This window comes from Athene cunicularia, assembly GCF_003259725.1.
Source record: "Athene cunicularia isolate RWA chromosome 10 unlocalized genomic scaffold, athCun1 chr10_part1, whole genome shotgun sequence".
NCBI lineage: Eukaryota > Metazoa > Chordata > Aves > Strigiformes > Strigidae > Athene > Athene cunicularia.
This window is the reverse complement of record NW_020799112.1, coordinates 20807208-20827267: the sequence shown is the minus strand read 5'-3', so window position 1 is coordinate 20827267 and position 20060 is coordinate 20807208. Positions and strand designations below refer to the sequence as shown.

At 46.3% G+C, this 20060-nt stretch overlaps 1 protein-coding gene across 1 annotated transcript; it reads left to right on the top strand.

Annotated features, from left to right (window-relative positions):
- Positions 1–926: 926 nt before the first annotated feature.
- Positions 927–19420, top strand: GNB5 (G protein subunit beta 5). The gene is made up of 11 exons (XM_026856486.1): positions 927–1689; positions 3418–3554; positions 5245–5286; positions 5976–6052; positions 7567–7699; positions 11354–11497; positions 14611–14702; positions 14824–14872; positions 17474–17570; positions 18563–18729; positions 19065–19420. The coding sequence occupies exons 1-11, from the start codon at positions 1542–1544 to the stop codon at positions 19074–19076; spliced, it is 1098 nt and encodes a 365-aa protein (XP_026712287.1). The 5' UTR covers positions 927–1541; the 3' UTR covers positions 19077–19420.
- The last annotated feature ends 640 nt before the right edge of the window (positions 19421–20060 follow it).

The window sequence follows — 20060 nt, the reverse complement described above, 5'->3', positions numbered from 1 at the left end:
CCGCGCCCCCCCAACCCCTCTGCAGGAAAAAAATAACCTTATTTTCATGGAGCTTCTCAAACAGGTATTAATTCGTCTGTCCCGAGGCATTAAAAAAAAAAATCTTTCTCATCATTTCATTTTTATAATTACCATGATACATATTGCAGGGTTGTTGGTTTTTTTTTAATATGTAAATTACTGTATTCTTTTGAAACCATATACCTCACTTTAGTAGAAATGTCAGTGGGCCATTTAAACTTTTATTTTATCTGGTTTGATGCCTTAAATGTTGAAAAGGAATCTGAGCTTGCACCCAGTGATTTAGCCCTCAGTGTTTTTTAACTGAAGGACTGGCAAACGTTCTAAAATTTCAAGTGGATGAGGGTTAAAAGATTTTTTTTTTCAGGAGCAACTAGAGCATTTTCTTGTCTAAATTAGACAATCATATGTTATATGAGTGTCCTATTAGTAGGAATCGTTAAAACAGATGAGTTGGTATCATTATAGAAACATTATCATAAATCATCATTCCTACAGTGTCATTTCTGTATCAGAAGCAGTGGGCCCTCTGTTGAACAGATCTCTTAAGCATTGCTTAAATCCGTTTTTGCTCACAAAGAGTTTTACTGATGACTGCAGTGACACCACAACTGTGTGTATCATTGGCAGTCATAGGGTATTTATGTCTTTGCCATATGTAAAATCTGTACATTTACGTTGGAAGGCTGCGTTTGCATAGCCATGATGTGATTTCTAAGACAAAAATCTTACGCTGCTATAGAACAATGCTCCCTCGTGATGTTTCATAGCATTGATTCTCTCTCAGAGCTTTTTTTGCACTTAAATTATCCCCAACAACTATTTCTGCAGAGATTGTAAGCTTCAGTATAAAGCATCTCTTCTGGTTTGGTTGTTGGGGGTTTTTTTCCTAATCTAAAATTGTATCTTTTGCATTTTTTTGCTCTGATCATGATTTTCCCTCAATGGTTCCCAAAACAAACAGCTGGCTGAACTAGAATTGCCCTTATTTGTTCAACGGGCTTTGAACAGCAGCTCTCAAAAATGTGGGTAGAAAAAGGAAATACCAAACGTTCATTTCATTTTCAATCCTCCCAATTTTAAGGATTCGATTCCATCGCTTAAAATTTTAGGTGTGGATAAAACAGCTTGTTCTGTTCATGCAATCCATAAATTTTTCAGGCCAGGAAAGACCATTAGGACCAACTGACCCAGCACAGAAAAGATCAATGACCCAGTAGTATCTGCATCAAGTCATAAACTGCATCAAATCATAAATTTTAGAAAAATAGCCTGCTATATCTGGACCTTTGTAAACCCACTGAAGCTACTTATTGGCTTTAGCTGATCTACTTGCCTGAGTGCATCATTTTCAACTATCTTGAAACAATATTGGGGAATGCTTCAAAATCATTATCTGACTCTAAAACCTGTGCTAGGCAGGTGCAGGATTATTATGGCTGTGATTGGAGATAAGCGTCCTCAGAGAATCAGTAAGGCTAAACCAGACAATTCCACAGGCCCTCGGCTCTGTTGACATAATGGAAACACTTTGTCCATTGTCTGTGAAACATTTGTTTTTTCAGATATGTTCTGGACACAAGCATCTTTCCAGCTGCCATAATAACCTCCTGTCCTGTGTTTTCATGTCTTTTGATTGGATCATCTGGCACGTTTCCATGGGCAGAAGTAGGAGGAAATGTATCTTTTCCTCAGTGGGTTTATATGATACTTTCTCAGAAACTTGCTTCTGACCTTTTGTTAGAGTTGGTATGCACAGATTGTCCCCTGGCTGGGTGAGACTGGTCCAGCAAAGGTTTCAGGTGAGAACATTATTCTGGCACAGCCTGTGGGACTGGTGGTTTTGAAAGACAACTCTTGAACAGTTAATCCACTAGAAATCAGTGTCTGCCTTGGGCAGAAATTGCTGCCCTGACCCCGTGCCAGGGAATGGTCTCAGAGCTGAGGATGCCTGCTCTCTCACTGTGACAGCCCTCGAGCTTCCTTGCAGCTCTAGAAAAGTGCCGAAGGGTGAAGCAGCAATGCAGCTCCAGAGCAGTCACCTGCCCTGGGGGATGTGGAGCTCAGGCTCCAGCATGGCATTGAAAAGCTTAAGATTTCCTCCACCAGCTCATTAAAGCATGTGAGCTTCTGCATTATTTCAAAAGGTTTGTGTCAGGCATTGCCCCCTGAGCTGACAGCAGCTGGATCATCTTAGATGCCAGTGGGGAGAAACACCCAACGCAGGGAGGCGCTGGGTCCTATTATCTCTTCTCTAGACAGACTGATTTTTAATTTTGGTGCCGGGGTCTCCTGCCCCAGGACCCCTGCTCTGCTGTGACATTTGAAGCAGTGCCCACCCTCCCTGATGCTCTGTGTGCTGCCAAGATACATCATGGCCCTGCTAAGCTCCACACTGGGTGAACAACGCTGAAGGAGAGCAGATAGGTTTCCCCAGGTGATGCCTTCTCCCAGACGTGTGCAGATAACCCCAGCATGAGGCATCGGGGTTACGTGAGACACCTTTTAGTTGTATCAGCTGCAGTGGGATGAATTTTATGTCAAAGTGAGTTTGCACAATTGGAAACGTAAATTTGTTGGGTTTTTAAGAATATCAGCTGAAAGTACCACTATTAAATGAGGTGTGAAAGAACTGACTTTTCCACCAGAGGATGCTTGCCTGCCCTGTTTCTCTTTCCCATGAAGGAAAAAGCTGACCCACCCACAAAGTCCTCAGTGTCCATAGACACTGTTGAGAAGTTGGGTAGAGTGAATGCCAAGCTTCCCTGCTTGCTCAGAGCTGTGTCCTGGCCCTTGGTGCTCCCCTGCCCACCAGAAGGGATGGCTCAGCAGAGGAGTCTCCAGAGCCAGTGGCTAGTACCTGTATCGCACTGCACCACTGCTGACTGCAGCTGGGAGTCTCACATCCAGAACAAGTGTTTTATGGTTGAAACTTTGGAGATTTCATGCTTACTCTCTTCTTTTGTGTGATTTTTCTTCCAAGACCCAGTAGTGGTCTTCACCTCTGCTGAGTACCTTGAGGTACGTGTGAGGCTGGAGGCTGGCTGTGCGTTTTCAAGCCTCAGTTAGGTTGAGGATTTCCCAGTAAGAGGGGGGAAAGGGGTTAATCTCTTTTCCAGTTATACTTGGGTGTGATGGTCTGCAGGAGCTTCAGCTGCTACAGCTCTGGAATTCCAGCCCTGAGTGAATTCATCCTTCTCTTTATCTGGTGAATATGTTCATACACCACCCACCTTGGTTTTACCACCTGCCAGCTCTGAAGCAGAGTTCATTGGCTTGCACCATAGACTCAAACTTCATGGATTAATTCTTCCAAGTGTCACGACTCTTATAAACATAGAGATTTGCCAGGGCAGAGCTTTGATGCAGGGTGCTCTAACCATCAGCTGTTTGCAGTTCATCAGGTGGCAGAGCGTGTGGAGGCGCTGGGCCAGTTTGTGATGAAGACCAGGAGGACCCTGAAGGGCCACGGAAATAAAGTTCTCTGTATGGACTGGTGCAAAGACAAGAGAAGAATTGTGAGCTCTTCCCAGGTACGCTGTTGGGCAGATGTTTTTCCAAGCTACTGCTGGGCGCTGTACAAATCTGGCTGTGCTGTGTGCCACTCTTTGCAGACGATACCTGTGTATGGTGTAAATATTTTCAGGATGCCCTTAAAGCAGTTCATTAGCAGTGTATTTTTTCAGAGAGCATAAATCCAAGCTTCTGATCATCACTGCACCTGTTGTAGCTAATACCCAAAATATTTCTTGTCCGGTCATATACAGGTTTTCCCCATATTCCCTGCTACAATAAAAAATAGAGAGAACCTACCTGAGGCCACTTTGATTTCCTTGTTCTTTACAGATAAAATATTTAGTAATGATTTCAGTTCATGTGTGTAGAGAAAATAAAAAGGGAGGGGAAGAAATGTTGATTCTTCTAGAGATTCCTGTGCACAGAAATTTCTTCTGCAGTCTGTGTGATTGGTGTGACCTTGAAAGCCTCAAACATCCTGCCAAAATAACTGCATTTACTTGGCCGTTTTGAGAAACAGTCCTAGCACCTGCTCAAGACCGGTCTCATGAGCTGGAGGAGGTAATGAGATAATTACTTTCTAGATCCCCTGGTTCTTTCTGAGCCCTGTATGGCAGTGAGTGAGCTTGTTGCATCTCACAGCTGTTCATTGACCTATATGAAATCTGTCAGGGGTCTCACTTGCGGGATAAAAATAGGCAATCTGCATTGCAGGGCACCTTCAGTCACTCTGAGTTTTACCATTCATGGTGATCTCGGCAAAGAGAATAATTTTAAATAATTAATGTCACTTTTTTAATGTGGTTAAAATGTCAGTGTATAGATCAGGAAGCTGAACAGGCAAGTTGTAATGCATTTTTGCATTTTTTTACTCTATTTTAAGAACTGTGGTGAGTCCAGGTACAGCAACAATTGTTGCTCACAGTAATAAACATTTTGCTTTCATGGCATGGGGAGGGTAACAGTATTATGTACATAAGGCACAGTAGCTGGCATACACAAAGTGATTGTGTAGCTCTCTGTGGAGGGTTCTTACCATGGCTGTTCGGCAGATTGTATCAATGGGTAATTGAAAGTTAAGTAAGTGTAGAGAGAAGTAAAGGGAAAACCAGGAAAAGACAGGAAAGGGAGGATGAACGAACAGTGCGATGTCCATAAATAGTTCTGATGAGTGCTTCCAGCTCAGCAAGTGATGTGTAGTACAGGTCACCTCTTGTACTGGTGAGGCCCCGTACTGAGCCACTGACAGATACCAACTGGGAGAGTGGCTGGCTTGGGGGGTGCTGATCACAGGCTGGGAGAGACACATCGTGCCTGAAAGGAGGCAAGTGAGGGCTCACTAGAGGCCGTTTCCTCAGGAGATGGTCCTGTCCGTGCCATGTGCTGCAAGTGAGAGGCGTTCTCATAAACCTGCTAAAAGGAAAGGGGAAAAAAAATTTAAAATAAATCGGTCTTTTAAGCCAACATCAGTCGTCTCAGTGAGGAGCAGATACGCTTTTCTTCTGGTCAGAGACATAACTGGCGCTAGTGAGTGTCCCCTGGGTGCTTTGCAGTGACCATTGTGCTGTTATTAAAAAGGAGACAAAAATATCATGGCATAACAGACTGGGGGATGGAAAGGAACAGCAGTTTTCCCCAAACCTGGGAAGTCAGCTGACAGCCATGTCTCTGGAAGGCCTCAATTTTTCTCTGTGTGCTTTCATTTAGGATGGGAAGGTGATCGTGTGGGATTCCTTCACTACCAACAAGGTAAGTGAAACTTCAGCAAAAGTCAGATTTCTGTACAGAGGGTGGACCACAATGGGATAAGATGAAGGGCTGAAGGGCTTACAGGTGTCACAGGAGGCAGGGGGACGAGGGGGTAACATGCAAACCTCCACCAGCACCTCAGATCAGAGGGGCTCAGGGCAAACACCTCCCTTGACCTGTCTCTGAGCAAAGTCCCTGTCAGGTTTGTTGTGCTTTCCAGTGGGAGGCTCTGGGCTAGGCTCTTTGCTGGCAGGCAGGGCTCCTCCCTGGGTAACCCCTGCACCAGGTGCCATGTGTGATCACCCGGCATCCTTCAGCCGTGGTGTTCACTGCTCCTCCAGGTCCTGCCAGGGCTGCCTTGTGCACCCTGCTCCACACAGCTGAGAAAAAACAGCTTGTTTGTGACTCGCTTCTACGCGTGCAGCAGTGGGGACCTTTTACAGCATGAATAACCTAGCTAAAACATTCTCTGATCAGTTTGAGGCTCATGAGTAAGGTGGAAAGTGTCAGGGAGGGACTAGCCATCCTCCTGCCGCTCTGCTGGGTTCTGCAGTAAGGGTTGTCCCAGCCTTACATCTGACTAAGAATGTCCCACAGACATACTCAATATACAGCTTGACTCTGTTTTCCTTGCACCAATTAGAGAAACAATGACATGTGAGTTTACAGAAGTACTTACTGTGTTTCAGGAACACGCGGTGACGATGCCGTGTACCTGGGTGATGGCGTGTGCATACGCCCCATCTGGATGCGCCATTGCTTGTGGGTAAGTTCCCAGTTTCCACAGCTGCTTACACAGAGAAGCTTGATTTTGTAGTGGTGTCCCAGTGCCTTCAGACGCTGACAGCTAGAAGTTTGCGTGCCTCAGTTGTGGGTGAAAGGACCACATTTAGTGCCTCTGATTCTATTCCCATAACGGCTTGTACACGTTATCTCCACTGACTTCAGTGCAATAACATTTGTGTAAGCATGGAAAACAATCCTCTTTCAGCATTTGTATCATGAGTTAGGAATTCTGCATGCGTGCAGCTTCCCTGTTCCAGTTTGGTTGTGTGTGTTGGATATATTTTCTAAGGGAGAGGGGGTTTAATCCTGCTCTCACTTTGCACTCTTTTCTTCTACAGCATAGAGAAGGTTAGTCATTAACGACTACCAGTACATGAATAGATCTTGCCAAGATGGGGTGGGGAGAAGTAACCTCATTGTTGATAATCTTCTCCAAGTTTTTTGAGAGCTCAGGTTTGAAAAAAATTTAGTTTATGCAGGGGAGAAAACAAAGAGATGTTGACAAAACATCTTTTAAAAAGGGACTGGGTGGATCAAACAGACAAAGCAAGCTTGGGACAAGAGAAAGGAACAAAGGGAGACTTTGCTGAGCAGCTTGCAAATCTAGAAAGCAACAGACTGAGACAGACAGGCAGACTCCATAAATGTGTGTGCAGAGGATGTCTGGAAACTGTGTTTTTGACTAAAACTCGAAGAATGGCAAGAAAACATTGTCTTCACACTTGTAAGAGAGACAGGGAGGGCGTATATGCATTGCACTACCTAATTCTGTATTTCTGTTTGTGCTGCCAGTTGAGTGCTGTCTGTGCATGTAATCTAAGGCACAGAACCAGCACCTGGTGGTATGCTGGGATCCCAGGGACCAGAGCAGGGCTGAGCTACTCTAGAAAAGGGTCAGAGACAAGTCAGACCTTTTAGAAAAGAGTCCCACATCTGGCCTGGGAGATGGAGCTTAACTGGTGCAACTGCCCAGGAGGGACACGCCAGCTACAGAGGTTGCCTTTTCTCCAAACTCTGCTAAAAACCCCTTCTTCACACCCACTACTTGCTATACCATCTCTTCCATAGGAAGAGGTCCAATCTATTCAAGTAGATAAATAATGGTGCTTGAATGCTGATCCTTGCAATGACAGATGCCGACAGAAAAGTGGCAGTTTGGCTCTATGCGAAACATTAACCCCGAGGGGACTGCTATGTCATCTCCCAGTTTATGCTTTCGTGAGGTTTCATTCAGTGCCATTTATAAACTCGATGAGGGTAAAAAATACTGAGGGGCAGCTGTTGAAGTTCTCTAAAGTAGCCAGCCTGGTGAGGCAGCTGGGGCTTCCCTGCGCGGGGAGATCCCGGACAGCACAATACAGGGAAGTCGGTACTTGTAAGGCTTTGGCAGCGCAGCACTGACAGGTGGTTTCCTTCTTATCACCACTCGCCTTTTGTCGTTGCAGTTTTAACCAGTTCTCCTCTCTCTGTTATTGCTATTATTGCTCTCTTTAGTGGCCTGGACAACAAGTGTTCTGTGTACCCTCTGACATTTGACAAAAATGAAAATATGGCTGCAAAGAAGAAATCAGTTGCAATGCACACAAACTACTTGTCTGCCTGCAGCTTCACTAACTCAGACATGCAGGTAAATGCATTCCCTACCCGCTGCTCGCCCTCCGGCAGCACCGAAGAGGGGCTGCACTCGTAGGTGGTGCAAGTGCCCTTGCACTCGGGGCGCCCAGGTGCTGCAGAAGCTGCTCTAAGGAAATGTTTGTCACAGCCAGGCTGCCATGCCTGTCGCTTCTGCAGAGGGAGCTCGCTGCTACCTGTGCGTTCTCCGCTCGCTGGGGCCCTGCTGGCTTGTGCTTTTAGGAGCTCAAACTAATCCAAGTAGTTAAAAACCCAGCTCGGCTAGGACTGGGTTGGATAAGTGCTGTGCCAGCTGATGGAGAATGTGTTGTTTGTCTGCTTTATCCTGGACGTCGAGCCAACTCTGCATCTCCTTTCAGTATTTTTAGTTTGTACCAAGTAAGATATTCAAGCTTGAGGATGGCCCCACGGGCCAGCCCTGCTGTCTGTACACGCAGTGGCGTGTTCCCTCGAAGGAAAGGAGTGATGCTCTCCCCACTGTGCAGCTGGGGGGTTGGAGCATAGAGGCCCACAGTGGGAGATGATGGCAAAGCCAGGAACCCAGTGCAGATCTGACACCAGGCCAGCCTTCCTCTGTAGTGAAGATCTCAAAGATCTCTTTCACCAGGAACACAAAAGATGATGAAAAGAGCCAGGATAATCCCCTTGTCCTCTCTGTTTTTTGAGTTTCATTGAAGCTCTGCTCAGCATTCCTCTCTGCGTCAGCAGAGCTGCTGGAAATAGTATAACTTGTCCCCTTATTCCAGATATTTAGAGCTCTTCTGAAGGAAATATCAGCTCTCATTCCTTCTATTTCCGGACATGAGATGCCCGAGAGTATGTTGTTGTGTGTCGTTCTATGGTTTCTATAATGACTCCGAGGTGCTAATTTAAGTCCATTGCCATGGAAACAAGTGGTGGAGGTACCCAGCGCTCAGGCTTGTTTAGCCCTGACCTTACTGTGCAGGAGCCCTGCGGAATTAGAGCAGCCTGTAAATTAAATGGAATGTTTTTGATGAGATAGAAAACCAGTATTCTCTTTTCTTGTTCGTACCTATATGTGTTGCGATTAAATCTTCTGAAAGGAATAATAGTTATTTATTTTTTATAATAGAAAAAGAAAAGTTGGGTCTTTTTTTTCTCAGTATTAAATACAGCAAACTGCATTGATATTGAAGGTAGTGTATTGCTGTTGTTAAATAATACCACAGTGGGTTTAGGTGCTTTATATTCTGTGATTCAGAGATTTTTCTGAAGACTTTAAAAAGAAATTTTCTTGTGATTGGTAGGCTTATAAGTGATCATTTATAGCACTGCATGTTACAAGCAAGTGCATTAGTCAAGCTTCTGCTGGTCCCCTGTTATGTAGGGAATCCTAGAGAATCCCAGATTCCTTTTTTTGTTTGTTTGTTTTACCTAATGGCCTCAGAATTAAAATTATTCAGTACCTCTGCAGGTACCTACAGGCAACAAGCACCCTGTGCAGGAGCTTTCCCAGCGGTGTGGGGAGCAGCTCTGCTCTCCTGGCTCGTGTCGCTGAGGGCTGTGGGACCTGTCCTGGCGCAGCCCTAGTGCATGGCAGGGGTGTCCCCAGCCCAGTGCCCCCACTGCTGGGTGCTGTCAGTGCTCTGCCTCGGCTGCTCGGTCGGAGTTTAGGAGTCGGTGTGCAGGGGGAAGAGGAGTGGTGGTGGTTCATCATTGATTAAAGCCCCTGTCAGGCTGTGTGGGTGCTGAAGGAGAGGGTCCCAGCCTTGCTCCTCATCATGGTCCCATCTGGGCCGAGACAAGTGCTGAGCTGCAGGGCTGGGGGCTGTGCACCCCTCATTCTTGGTGCCCCAAATCAGCCTTTCCAGAAAGAGCCTCCCCTACCTCAGGATGCAGAGAGCCAGGGAGCCTCGCTGCCTGAATTAGGAATCTGCAGCTCTGCCGTGTGATAATGCTCCCCACGTGGCAATGCTCCAGGGGTATTAATAGCCCCAGTTAATTGGGGTCTCGGGTGTTTTGGCACAGGGCAGGCAGCCGTGCTCCCGGTGCGGTGGGGCTGAGAAGCAGGACGAGGCCCGTGGCGGTGGCCGGGGAGGCAGGGGTGAGGGTGGTCCCTCTGCCCGCTGCTCCCAGCCCCGGTGCGTGTGCTCCTGGCGAGCAGGGGCTGCGTGTCCCTCTTGTCCCCTGCCCCGTGCAAGTGCTGCCTCTTGCCGCCAGGCGCCAGGCGAGGATCCCCATCCAGCGCTGCCAGAGCCCCTCGCGCAGCAAGACGGACTCTAATTGTTAATTCCCTTCTGGGTTTGGATTTTTGGGGGGGTGTTTGGTTTGGTTTTCAGTAGCAATACTCTGAAGTTGAGTCTGTAACATTTAAGCATTAGCTGCAGCTCTGGGTTTCCAACAGACCCTTCCCTTCCACCTTTAGCTCCTCCTATTCCCCTCATATCTTTTTTACACACTATTACAAGAGCAAATCCTCAGAGCTGAAAGTCTTCATTCCTCAGCCGAGTACAAATATTCCTCAGAACAGAGAATTCACTGATGTAGGCTCAAAATCTGGCCAGCAAGACAAGTCAGGACTTTCTTCTGCTATTATCATCTCAGAGTATTAGTGTCTGGATTCGGAACAGTCTGTTCTGCAGCTTTGCAGACCTCTGTTTATGGGAGGAGTTTTTGAAGCATCTGTCAAACATATTCAGTGTTTAACCTTTATGCAACTCCGTGAATGGTTTCATGATTGTGTGATCGTTTTCTTCTTGAAGAGTATTTTCTTTATAACTTCTAACTACCCACTGGGATCCCTTGAGTTTCTTCACTGACCGTGAGAAAAACCTGTGTACAAGACGGAGAGCCCTCCTAAGTTCATCCTTGCCTCCTTCCACGCCAGTGCACAGGGCCCATTTCAACCTACAGAATTTGTGATTGCATAACAGCTTCGGGTGCCAAGGGGAAATTTTGAACAATTGAGCATCATCAGGATTTAGCCACAATAACAAGCGCTGATCACATGTGATTTCTACAAGCACTGTAGCAGATGAGGGAAGCTGTGAGCTGTGTTCAGCCCAGTGTATGTTTAAGCCCTTTCACACACAAATGGTTTTGGACAAGCGAGAGGCGATGGACTTATCAAACAACTGTCTAGACAGGCTTACTTCCCTTTCAGAAAATCCATGCCTTAAGCCCAATTAATTGGGTTTAACCTGGCTATTTCAAGCAGAAAAAAAAAAATATTTTTTTTGGAGTGTTAAACAGGTATACTTAACTCCAACAGTTCTTTTTACCCAGGTTGAATTCCAGCAGCCTGAATAGGCATAGGGTTAAATACAGAGGCAGACAGGAATACCATTCTGGTTCTGCCTCCTTCTTGGAGGATATGGAAATGCCAGCAGATCCTTATGGCCATCAGTTCTCCAAACCCCACTGCACAAAAGTGACCACTGCTGAAACACTGTATAGGTACAGCTGTGTCAGTGCAGCTCTCCTTTCCACTCTTAACTTCTTCCCTTAGGAATAAAAACCATAAACTGTGCTTAGGTTCAGATTGTCTTTATGGCTTTGATTTATTGCATAATATCTAATTAAATTAAAACTGTCCTTGGTGTATGTATAGGATGTCAGTTGTTTCTTTGTGAACTTGAAGATCATCTGCTGATTTTTGTATTGTGACTCTTCTTGCCATGTCCTATAGATCCTGACAGCAAGTGGAGATGGAACTTGTGCTCTGTGGGATGTTGAGAGTGGGCAGCTTCTACAGAGTTTCCATGGTCATGGAGCTGATGTCCTGTGCCTGGACCTAGCCCCTTCTGAAACGGGAAATACATTTGTCTCTGGGGTAAGCAGGAGCTTCTTGTCATAATATAAAATTGAGGAACAAGGAAGGGAAAAGGCAGCAAAGCAAGAGGCTCATGATCTTATGGAGAGAGTGCTGGAGTATGTGTTGGAAGCCCCAGTACAATCCACTCATTGCAAGCACATTTTCCAAGCTGGAGCAAATTAAACCCCTGACTGTGGGGTCAAACCCACCCAGCCAGTCTGACTGCAGTTCTGCTTACTTAGCAAATTCCACCCCACACCAAAGCAACCCATCCAGAGATCAAAACAACGCCTCTCCCGGGAAGGGAAAGGCTCGGAGCAGCGGGCTGGTACGGCAGAGGAGGTGTGAGCCCCTGTGGAGAGGAGCCCAGCAGAGCAGACAACTTCCCACATTTGGCTGTTTCTCGTGCCCGGCTCTCTGGAGCCAGACAGGGTGTGCCAGGCCACTGCTCAGGGCATCGAAGTGGGGCTGCAAATAATGTGCGTGCCACTGTGTCCCTCAACTGCTCCCCAGAAACCAGGGGGTAGCTTGGACGCTGGCTAAACTCTCGTACAAGTTGGAGCAGGGAGATGAGGTGTGGCCACATCTTCAGCTGTTGCCGAGTCCCCTGTGCCTTCCAGTGGTACCAGAGGCATGTAAAGCCCCTTTGTCAGTGGAACACTGCCTGCTCCCTGTCCTAGCCCGGAGGAACACAGAAACCTCACTGGGGCTGCAGGACTGGTCTGAGAAAGCACCTAGGGCATCTTTCAAATCTTGGCCTGCTGTTGAGGAATCACTATCCTGGGCAGACGAGCCATTGGCATGCAGCCGGGCAGTGAGGCAGGCAAGACGTAAAGGTGAGTGGGATGGGGCTCAGCAGCTTTTTGAGATGGTCCTGGTCTTTCCCGCATCAGAAACTTAGTGTGCAGGTGAGAGCTGGCAGGGGCTGAGAGCTAGCTGACCTCTCACTGGAGACAGATCATGACCAGTAACTTTGCTGGAGGTACCTGGTTTCTGAGCCCCACCAGCGCTGACCCAAGGCTGCTCCTGTGCTTGCTGGTGGAAGTGGCCCTTGTGTCAGAGGGTGCTGACCATGGATTATGGGATTCCACTTGTGCTCGGAGTCATGGTCCCATCCCCACACAATAAACCTGGGCCTCCTCTGTTACGGCTCTTCTATCAAATTTGGCTGGCCCATGAGGAGCAGAGCCCGGCACGCTGGCCCGGTTTGCCTGCTGCTAGCACAGCTGCTCCGAGCGTGACTGAAAGCTAATTCCGAGTGCATTACTCCTCCCGGGCTTTCCTGTCACTGAGCTTGCTTCCCAGAAAGGATAGATTCATTCTCCCTGGGAACAGCTCAGCTTATTATAGGGCAAAGAATCGCAAGCAGCTATGGTACTGTTAAGAGGATATGTCATACTTGTGTTAATGTAGCAGCTTGGGCATGTCTGTGCTTACAGGGACTTGCTTACTTCATCACATGCAAAATACCACTTCAGTGAAGATCTCTCTTGTATCATGTCAATGCAGGTGTAGCCAAAACAGTGCAACCTGAAGGTCTGGTGGCACAGAGAGACTCCCTGTGTATTGTGCCTGTGTCATACAGTAACCTTGAGCTGCAATAAGCAGTGCCAATACATCAGCAGGTAGTCTGGGTCCTGTTACATTTAACGACTTAACTAAAAATCCCAGCCCTGCTGGGTAATCTCAGGGCTGTGTCCTGGGCTGTTGAGCTCAGTGCCCTCCGAGCGCTGCTCCTCGGGGCAAGTTGGGTGCCACTCTGGGGGCCCATCTCTGCAGGTGGTTGCTGGTTTCTCCTTCAAAACCTTGGGAGTCAAAACACCAGCTTGTCAGATGAGTTTTGGCCCCCAAACTACCAGAGAGGTCAGTAAGAACAGTGCATGTGGAAGGAATACAAAGGGCTGAGCTTGGGCTCTGGCGGGGCTTGAGAGGGAAATATGCTGAGTCCAAAAGGTTTTCTATCCTGTTTGGTTTCCCCTGCACAGAAACCACAAGGAACATTGCCTCTTTTAAATAACAAGAGAATTGCTACAAAGGAACATTGCCTCTTTTAAATAACAAGATAATTTAAAAAAAAAAAAAAAGAGAGAAGAGAGTTGTGACGAAACTGTTTAATTTCATTAGCAATCATATTTGTTTAAAAATAAATAACGTGTGTCATGGTCTGCTGGGCAGGATGCTCTAGCCCAGCAGAAACAGCAGCTGCCTGCCCTGCCCTGTGCTTCCCACCCAGCCTCAGAGAGGCTGAGCCCCCTGGAGCTGAGCCTACCTACAGCCTGCCCCTCAGCGGGGTCGTATTTATTAAAATCTCTCATTAGTCTTAAAAGAAAAGTCTGTCTCCTTTTTCCTGTCACTGCAGTTGTGACAGCAGCAAGACATCGCAGCTGAGAGCGTGGCCCTGCGGGTGTGAGGTGGTTCCCACCCCAAGGACATTGCAAACTCTGTGGGCTGAGCCCCTTGCCCAAAGCATTCAGGGTGCTGAGCACCTCGCAGCAAGCACGGAGTGTTAAATGATCCTTTCAAAGCACAGCTTGGAAGGGCAGGTTAGAGCTTGACAGTGAGATGAAATGCTGTTACGCTTCTTTTTCTCATCCCAACCACGCCGCTGAGCATGTGGGAGCAGAGCCACGGCAGGGGTTAACTCTGGGAGGGGACCATCCGGATGCACTTACTTCATTTTCTGTTTCAGTATATGAAAAGAATTAGTTATAAAACTTTAAATGCCGGGTATTAATTTTTTATCTTGGGCACGTTAAGTGGTAAGGGAATGAGTCAGTTCTGCAGCTCTGCAGCGCAGTGGGACTGCAGCCGCAGGTACAGCAGCAGCGCAGGCGGAGCAGGGCTGGGCCTGTGGTTGGGATGTGTGTGCTGCTTGGGATGGGACTGCCCGAGCCAGCACCCCAGGCCCTCTGCACCCCTCTGTGCCATACAGCCTCCAGCTCCTCCCTGCAACTGCACCAGGCTCGGGGGTACCGACCCAGTTCTGGGGCTGCTTTGCTGGTTAAATCCCCTCAGAGCTGTGATGTCCAGAGCCTTTGAATGTAGCTGGGCTTGGTGACATTGTCTCAGGCACTTGAGGAGTGAATGTCACCATTTGCACAGCTGTGGTGAATTTTTTTTCGTCTTATTAGGGCTGTGACAAGAAAGCCATGGTTTGGGATATGCGGTCTGGTCAGTGCATCCAGTCATTTGAAACCCACGATTCAGATATCAACAGTGTCAGGTCAGTATGTTTCTGGGAGAGGACACATTTGCAATGTCGGGCAATGCACTGGTTCTATTTTTGAAGTCTGACCTCATCCAAGTCGTGTAATGTGTTCTGGTCTTTTTTTACTCATGCACAGATATTACCCAAGTGGAGATGCTTTTGCCTCTGGTTCAGACGATGCCACGGTACGTTAATTCAGCAACCTCATTTAGGGAAGTTCTGTTACTTCCTAAGTCAGATTTTCCTGAAAGACTAGGTCACATCCACAGAGGACCTTTAAGTGACTAAATTGGGCCTGTGACACCAAAGTTGCAGAAATAATAATGCTAAATATAATACATATTAAATACTATATATAATGCTACAGGGAAAGCTGGTAACACTTTAGAGGTCACTTCTGCAAACTTTTCTACATTACTGCCTGGATATTCATTTCAGATTTTCAGTGTTTTGAAGTTTCATGACCAAAATGACTTGTCTTACTGGAAGAGATTTGGCTTGATGTAGTTGTTGGTCACAACATGGGAGGAACCAGACGAGACGTGTCAGAAGGAGCAGCAAGGGCAGGAAGGGAGCCTGCCCACGAGGGCGAGGGGCCGTGGGCTGGGCCTGGAGCTGGGCAGATGCTGTCAGCTGGCCCCAGGTCGGAGCATCCTGCACACGCAGCCCCCGGGGGTGTCGGCCAGGGCCGTCTCCTCCTCGCTGTCAGCCTGACTCACCGCCAGCGCTTTTCACTGCAGTGAGTCACCACCACAGCCAGGTCATCCTGGATGATATAAGAACTCTTCCTGGATCTTATCTCTGAGCAAGCAGCTAGGAAGGTACGCACAGCATGCATTGGCAGGTAATTCTGGTCAGTGCATCGTATGAAAAATGCCACTTAACCTCCCGGTGCCTTTGGGCCCCCGAGTGATGCACGCAGCTGGTTGGTCTCGGTGCAGCTGGTGGATCCCCGGGGGGGATCCAGGCTCTGCCTGTACCCCAGCCCTGCAGGGACTGAGCTGGCAGTTAAATATAAATATAACTCAAGAGCCAGATGTTTGGTAGGCACCTGGCACCTTGTTTATCCTATTTATTCAAACATCATACCAAATTGCATGAGGGTGAAGACTCTTTCCAAAGTACTTTGCCCAGAGCATGTTTAGAGTCTGCTCCAATACTAGCTAAGCTCGAGAGAAGCATTCCCTTTGTCTTCACTGGATGTGGAGACCTTCCAAGACTTCTGGAGAGAGCGTACTCTGCTTTTAGGTCTTAAAAGCTGCAATTATAAATTAATACCTCCAGCTCTATGGTGAGCCTAGTGGTTCTCTGCCCATTTGTGTGCAGTACTTTGAGCAGTTGAAATGCTGAGGGAGTGAGATGGAGAAATTGCCCGTCATTAAATACCAATGAGAGCACTCTTTATGCCCAGTACCACAGGCTCTGGGCTCCTGTGCTTATTAATTTACTTGATATTTTGTTTTCTCTCTCTTAACTATTCCTGACACCCCCAACTTGAGCAGGAGAATGGGAAATTCCATCTCTGTACTTTTGATGGAGGTTTTGGCAGTTTCCATCTCCTCCATTCTTTAAATGAAGAGGTTGGTGTTTTCAGCATTATGGCTTGATACACTGACTGGTATCCTTGACCCGATTTATATACTTAGGGATTTTGAGGAACAGATAATCCTGACTGTCTGGAGGGAAACCATAAAATCATGCTCACATGGCAGTGCTGTCACCTGCGGTGACCCCAACTCCCTATCAGGACACTGATGGAAATATTCATCAGTGTGGAGCACTGGGAGACCTGGACTTCACACACCTGGCAGCTCCCCACCTCCCTGTGAGCGAAGCAGCCTCTTCTTTATGCGCAGGCTTGAATACCAGCCATTTTTTCATTAGTAAATTCCTAATATTAGCAAACCCATCTGGCCAGTGTTTGCTTAAACCGAACTTATTGAGGAAGGGGTTTTAGTTCAAATAGTTTCAAAAGTGCATTTTGATTTCAGGGCTAACAGACGGCCTTTCTGCGTGGCAGCGAACTCTGGGCTGCGTACGTTGTTTTCACGTTAAACAAGCCCAAGTGTGCTGCTGGCAAATGGCACAAACAGGAAGTGCAGGTTGTAGAGGTGATTGGGGATTTTTCATGAGAAGTAAAAACAAAAGATCTGTATAAAAATATATTATTTCACTTGAATTATTTTCATGTGGGTTTTTTTCCAGACAGAGAGGCCTCATGGGAGGGCAGGGTCTGTTTGCTGTCTTAACCCAGAGCGAGGACCACCATCTAGGCTTCCCCGTGCCAAGGGGCTGTCTGAGCACTGTGCCACGTGGGCCATTTTCTCAAAGATGCCTAGAGATTTAATCCTCGTTTTCCCAGACTCCAGCTGTGGCTAAACCTTTGTCTTTTTAAAGACTGTGTCCCTGTGCACCTCCCCAGCAGCAGGATGCTCTAATATGTTGGAAACCACAGTGGGGAAGCAAGAGGGTGGGTGGGGAGACTTTCAGTGGGTAGCCATGGTCCAAAGCCCACCACTTCATAGCAGGACAGGCAGGAGGCTTAGAGAAGCAGCTTGGAAAAGCAAGTTCTTAACTCATTTTATACGAAAGAGCCTTGCTTAGATTCCTGTTAGACTCCAGAGGAGACCCAGTTACAGCAGGCAGAAATAGCGGAAGGAAAGAAGCTGCTTCCCGTGATGCCTGTTAGGCTGCAGTCCTTCCCACTCCCATTTTTTCAATGAAATTAGTAGCCATGGACTCCAGCCTTTACTGAGGCATGTGTGCTGGTTTTGTTTCAATCCTAGTGTCGTTTATATGACCTTCGTGCAGACAGAGAAGTAGCAATTTATTCCAAAGAGAGCATCATTTTTGGAGCATCCAGTGTGGACTTCTCTCTAAGCGGTGAGACCTGAACTTTGGAGGGTATCTTAGTGTTGGGATTTGAGGGGAAACTGTAAAATTTTGACAGTTTAATTTGATAAAGCATCAGTTATTAAAAGTTATAATAAGTACCAAAAGAAACTTAATGCATGAAAGCTTTTTTTTTTTTTTTTTTCCCCTCTAAAATTAATTACTCTTTAAGTAACCTAGCTGGCTTTTGCTGTAGCAACGAAAAGTATTTTCCTGGCCCTACTGAAGGCAGGAAATACTTTGCCATTAACTACAACTGGGTTAGAATTTCACAATAATGATTAAAAACATTTCAAAGGAAACATGAAATGTAACTAGACCATTAAGCACACTTACATAGTTTTTAAAAGGATAATAAACGATTAATAGACAGTAAAAGTATGTTAGAGGAGCGTGAAAACCGAGACATGACCATTTTTCACTCCGGATCTGGATACATGAGCTCGAGTCTTCTCTCCTGCCCCAACACAAATGCAGAGCTGCTTGTCACCCTGCCTGGGGATGAGCGGGTGGTGAAGTGCCCTCTGCCTGGGACAGGCAAATGTCTCAAGGACCTCGGCTTGTCCTGCTGGGGACAACGAATCACCAGATTGTCTGCTCATCATTCAGCCATTTGTATTCAACTTCTTGCTTAAAGCCTGAGCAAAATGTCATTACCCTGCATTAGCTGTTGAAGCGCTCTTCAGTCTGCCGTGATTTGGAGTCGTCTCCCATCTCTAATGACCGAACAGTTTCTACATAATTTAACTCAATTTTAAGTATATTTTTAACTCGTAAAGTTTAACTGGTTCAGCATTTAGCATGGCTGGCTCGGCAGTGGAGCAGGGGTGTCTGGCAGGAGCACGGCCAGCCTGGGGGAGGCAGTGGTCAGGGATGCAGACAGAGGGTGGCACAGGAAGGCGGGTTGTGTGTCCTCCCCTTGGGAAGTCAAGGTGTGTTAGCGACCTAAGACCTCCCTTTGTAAAATCTCATTCTCTTTGCAGGTCGCCTGCTGTTTGCAGGCTATAATGATTACACCATAAATGTCTGGGATGTACTGAAAGGGTCCCGTGTATCCATTCTGTTTGGACATGAAAATCGTGTCAGCACCTTGCGGGTCTCTCCCGATGGAACAGCATTCTGCTCGGGCTCCTGGGACCACACTCTCCGAGTAAGTGCTGGGAGAACCTACTTTGGATGCTTCTTTCTTCGTTTGTCTGATTGTTTAAAAAAAAAAAAGGGATGGGGAGGAAGGGTTGTAACAGGAAAATTGACTCTAAAGGGACTAACAAGGATGTAAAAACACAGCGTAAAACACGATCAGAAAATTCAAATTACAAAATCCCCACGAAGTGATAGCAGAACTGTTAAATTTTGAATTTATGGGTTAAATAGTCTCATTGCTGCTGGTACTCTGTACCGCTAAGCTGACTCCCTTGCCAAATTTTAATTAAACCTTTGATAGAATAGTCAATGTCATAAATGATTGTTCAACTCTCTCTGCAGATCTGGGCTTAAGCTGAGATCCTGTATGCAGAATCAAATGAAGACAAACCCTGGACTACAAAAACTGCATAAAAAAGCCACCCCTCAAAATCAAATATTCACTACACTACAGAAGAGTGACACTGAACCCACAGATTAACACAACTAGGTAGAAAATGTAAGCTGCTTGAACACATAGCAAACATCAACTTGTAGGATAATTTTAATTCTGTTTCGAAACTATCTTCTTTTATTAGAACTAGTTTAGATAATGATGAAGGGGCTTTTCTCTGAAGTCACTTGTATCATAGAATTGAGTAGCTCGGTGCACATTATGTATTTATTTGCATGAACTGCGTTCCTTTTTAAAGTAAAATAAGTAAAAAGGAAAAAAGATTCCTGATTTTATCAGGATGTAGCATAAGAGTTCGGAAACATTCCGTAGTAGTGCATTGAATTCTGGTGTTGAAAAGTGGAAAGAAAAACAATTCTGATACTTTATGATGGCATTATGGATGACTGAACCTTGTTAGTAAGTAGAGGAGCAAAGGACCTACTGTGAAGGTACCGGCTGTTGTCATAAAAATGTATTTTTTGTACAAAAAAAGGAATCCTTTCAATCCCTGTTTTTGCCTACTGTCTTTTTAGGTAGAAATAAGTATTTCATCTCTGTTAGCTGAATATAAAGAATCTAAATATATACAAACTGATAAACTGCAAAGAGGAGGGATATAAACATGATTTACATGATCATGAGGTAATACTTAACCAGTAGTTTCTTAGAAATTTTTAATTGTATCACTTGGTGAGTGAATTTTCTTTTACTTAAAGGAATACTACATGCTAAGCACTAAGAGATACTACACGCTAAGCACTGAGCACTGTTATATTGATGGTCAAATCTTTTCCAAGTCGGTCATAGTCATTCTGTGATCATGATTCTTATTTGTATTTTGAGCAGTTCATACCACTTTGGAGGGCAGTGTGGCTTAAACGTGTGTTAAGGCAGTACGTGCC

Bases quoted from the DNA above. Each gene is read 5' to 3' on its own strand.
- GNB5 (XM_026856486.1), top strand. From the start codon at position 1,542: ATGGAAACACTTTGTCCATTGTCTGTGAAACATTTGTTTTTTCAGATA. The intron at 14,703-14,823 runs GTCAGTATGTTT...ACTCATGCACAG, and splicing joins TCAGATATCAACAGTGTCAG to ATATTACCCAAGTGGAGATG. The intron at 14,873-17,473 runs GTACGTTAATTC...TTTCAATCCTAG, and splicing joins CTGGTTCAGACGATGCCACG to TGTCGTTTATATGACCTTCG.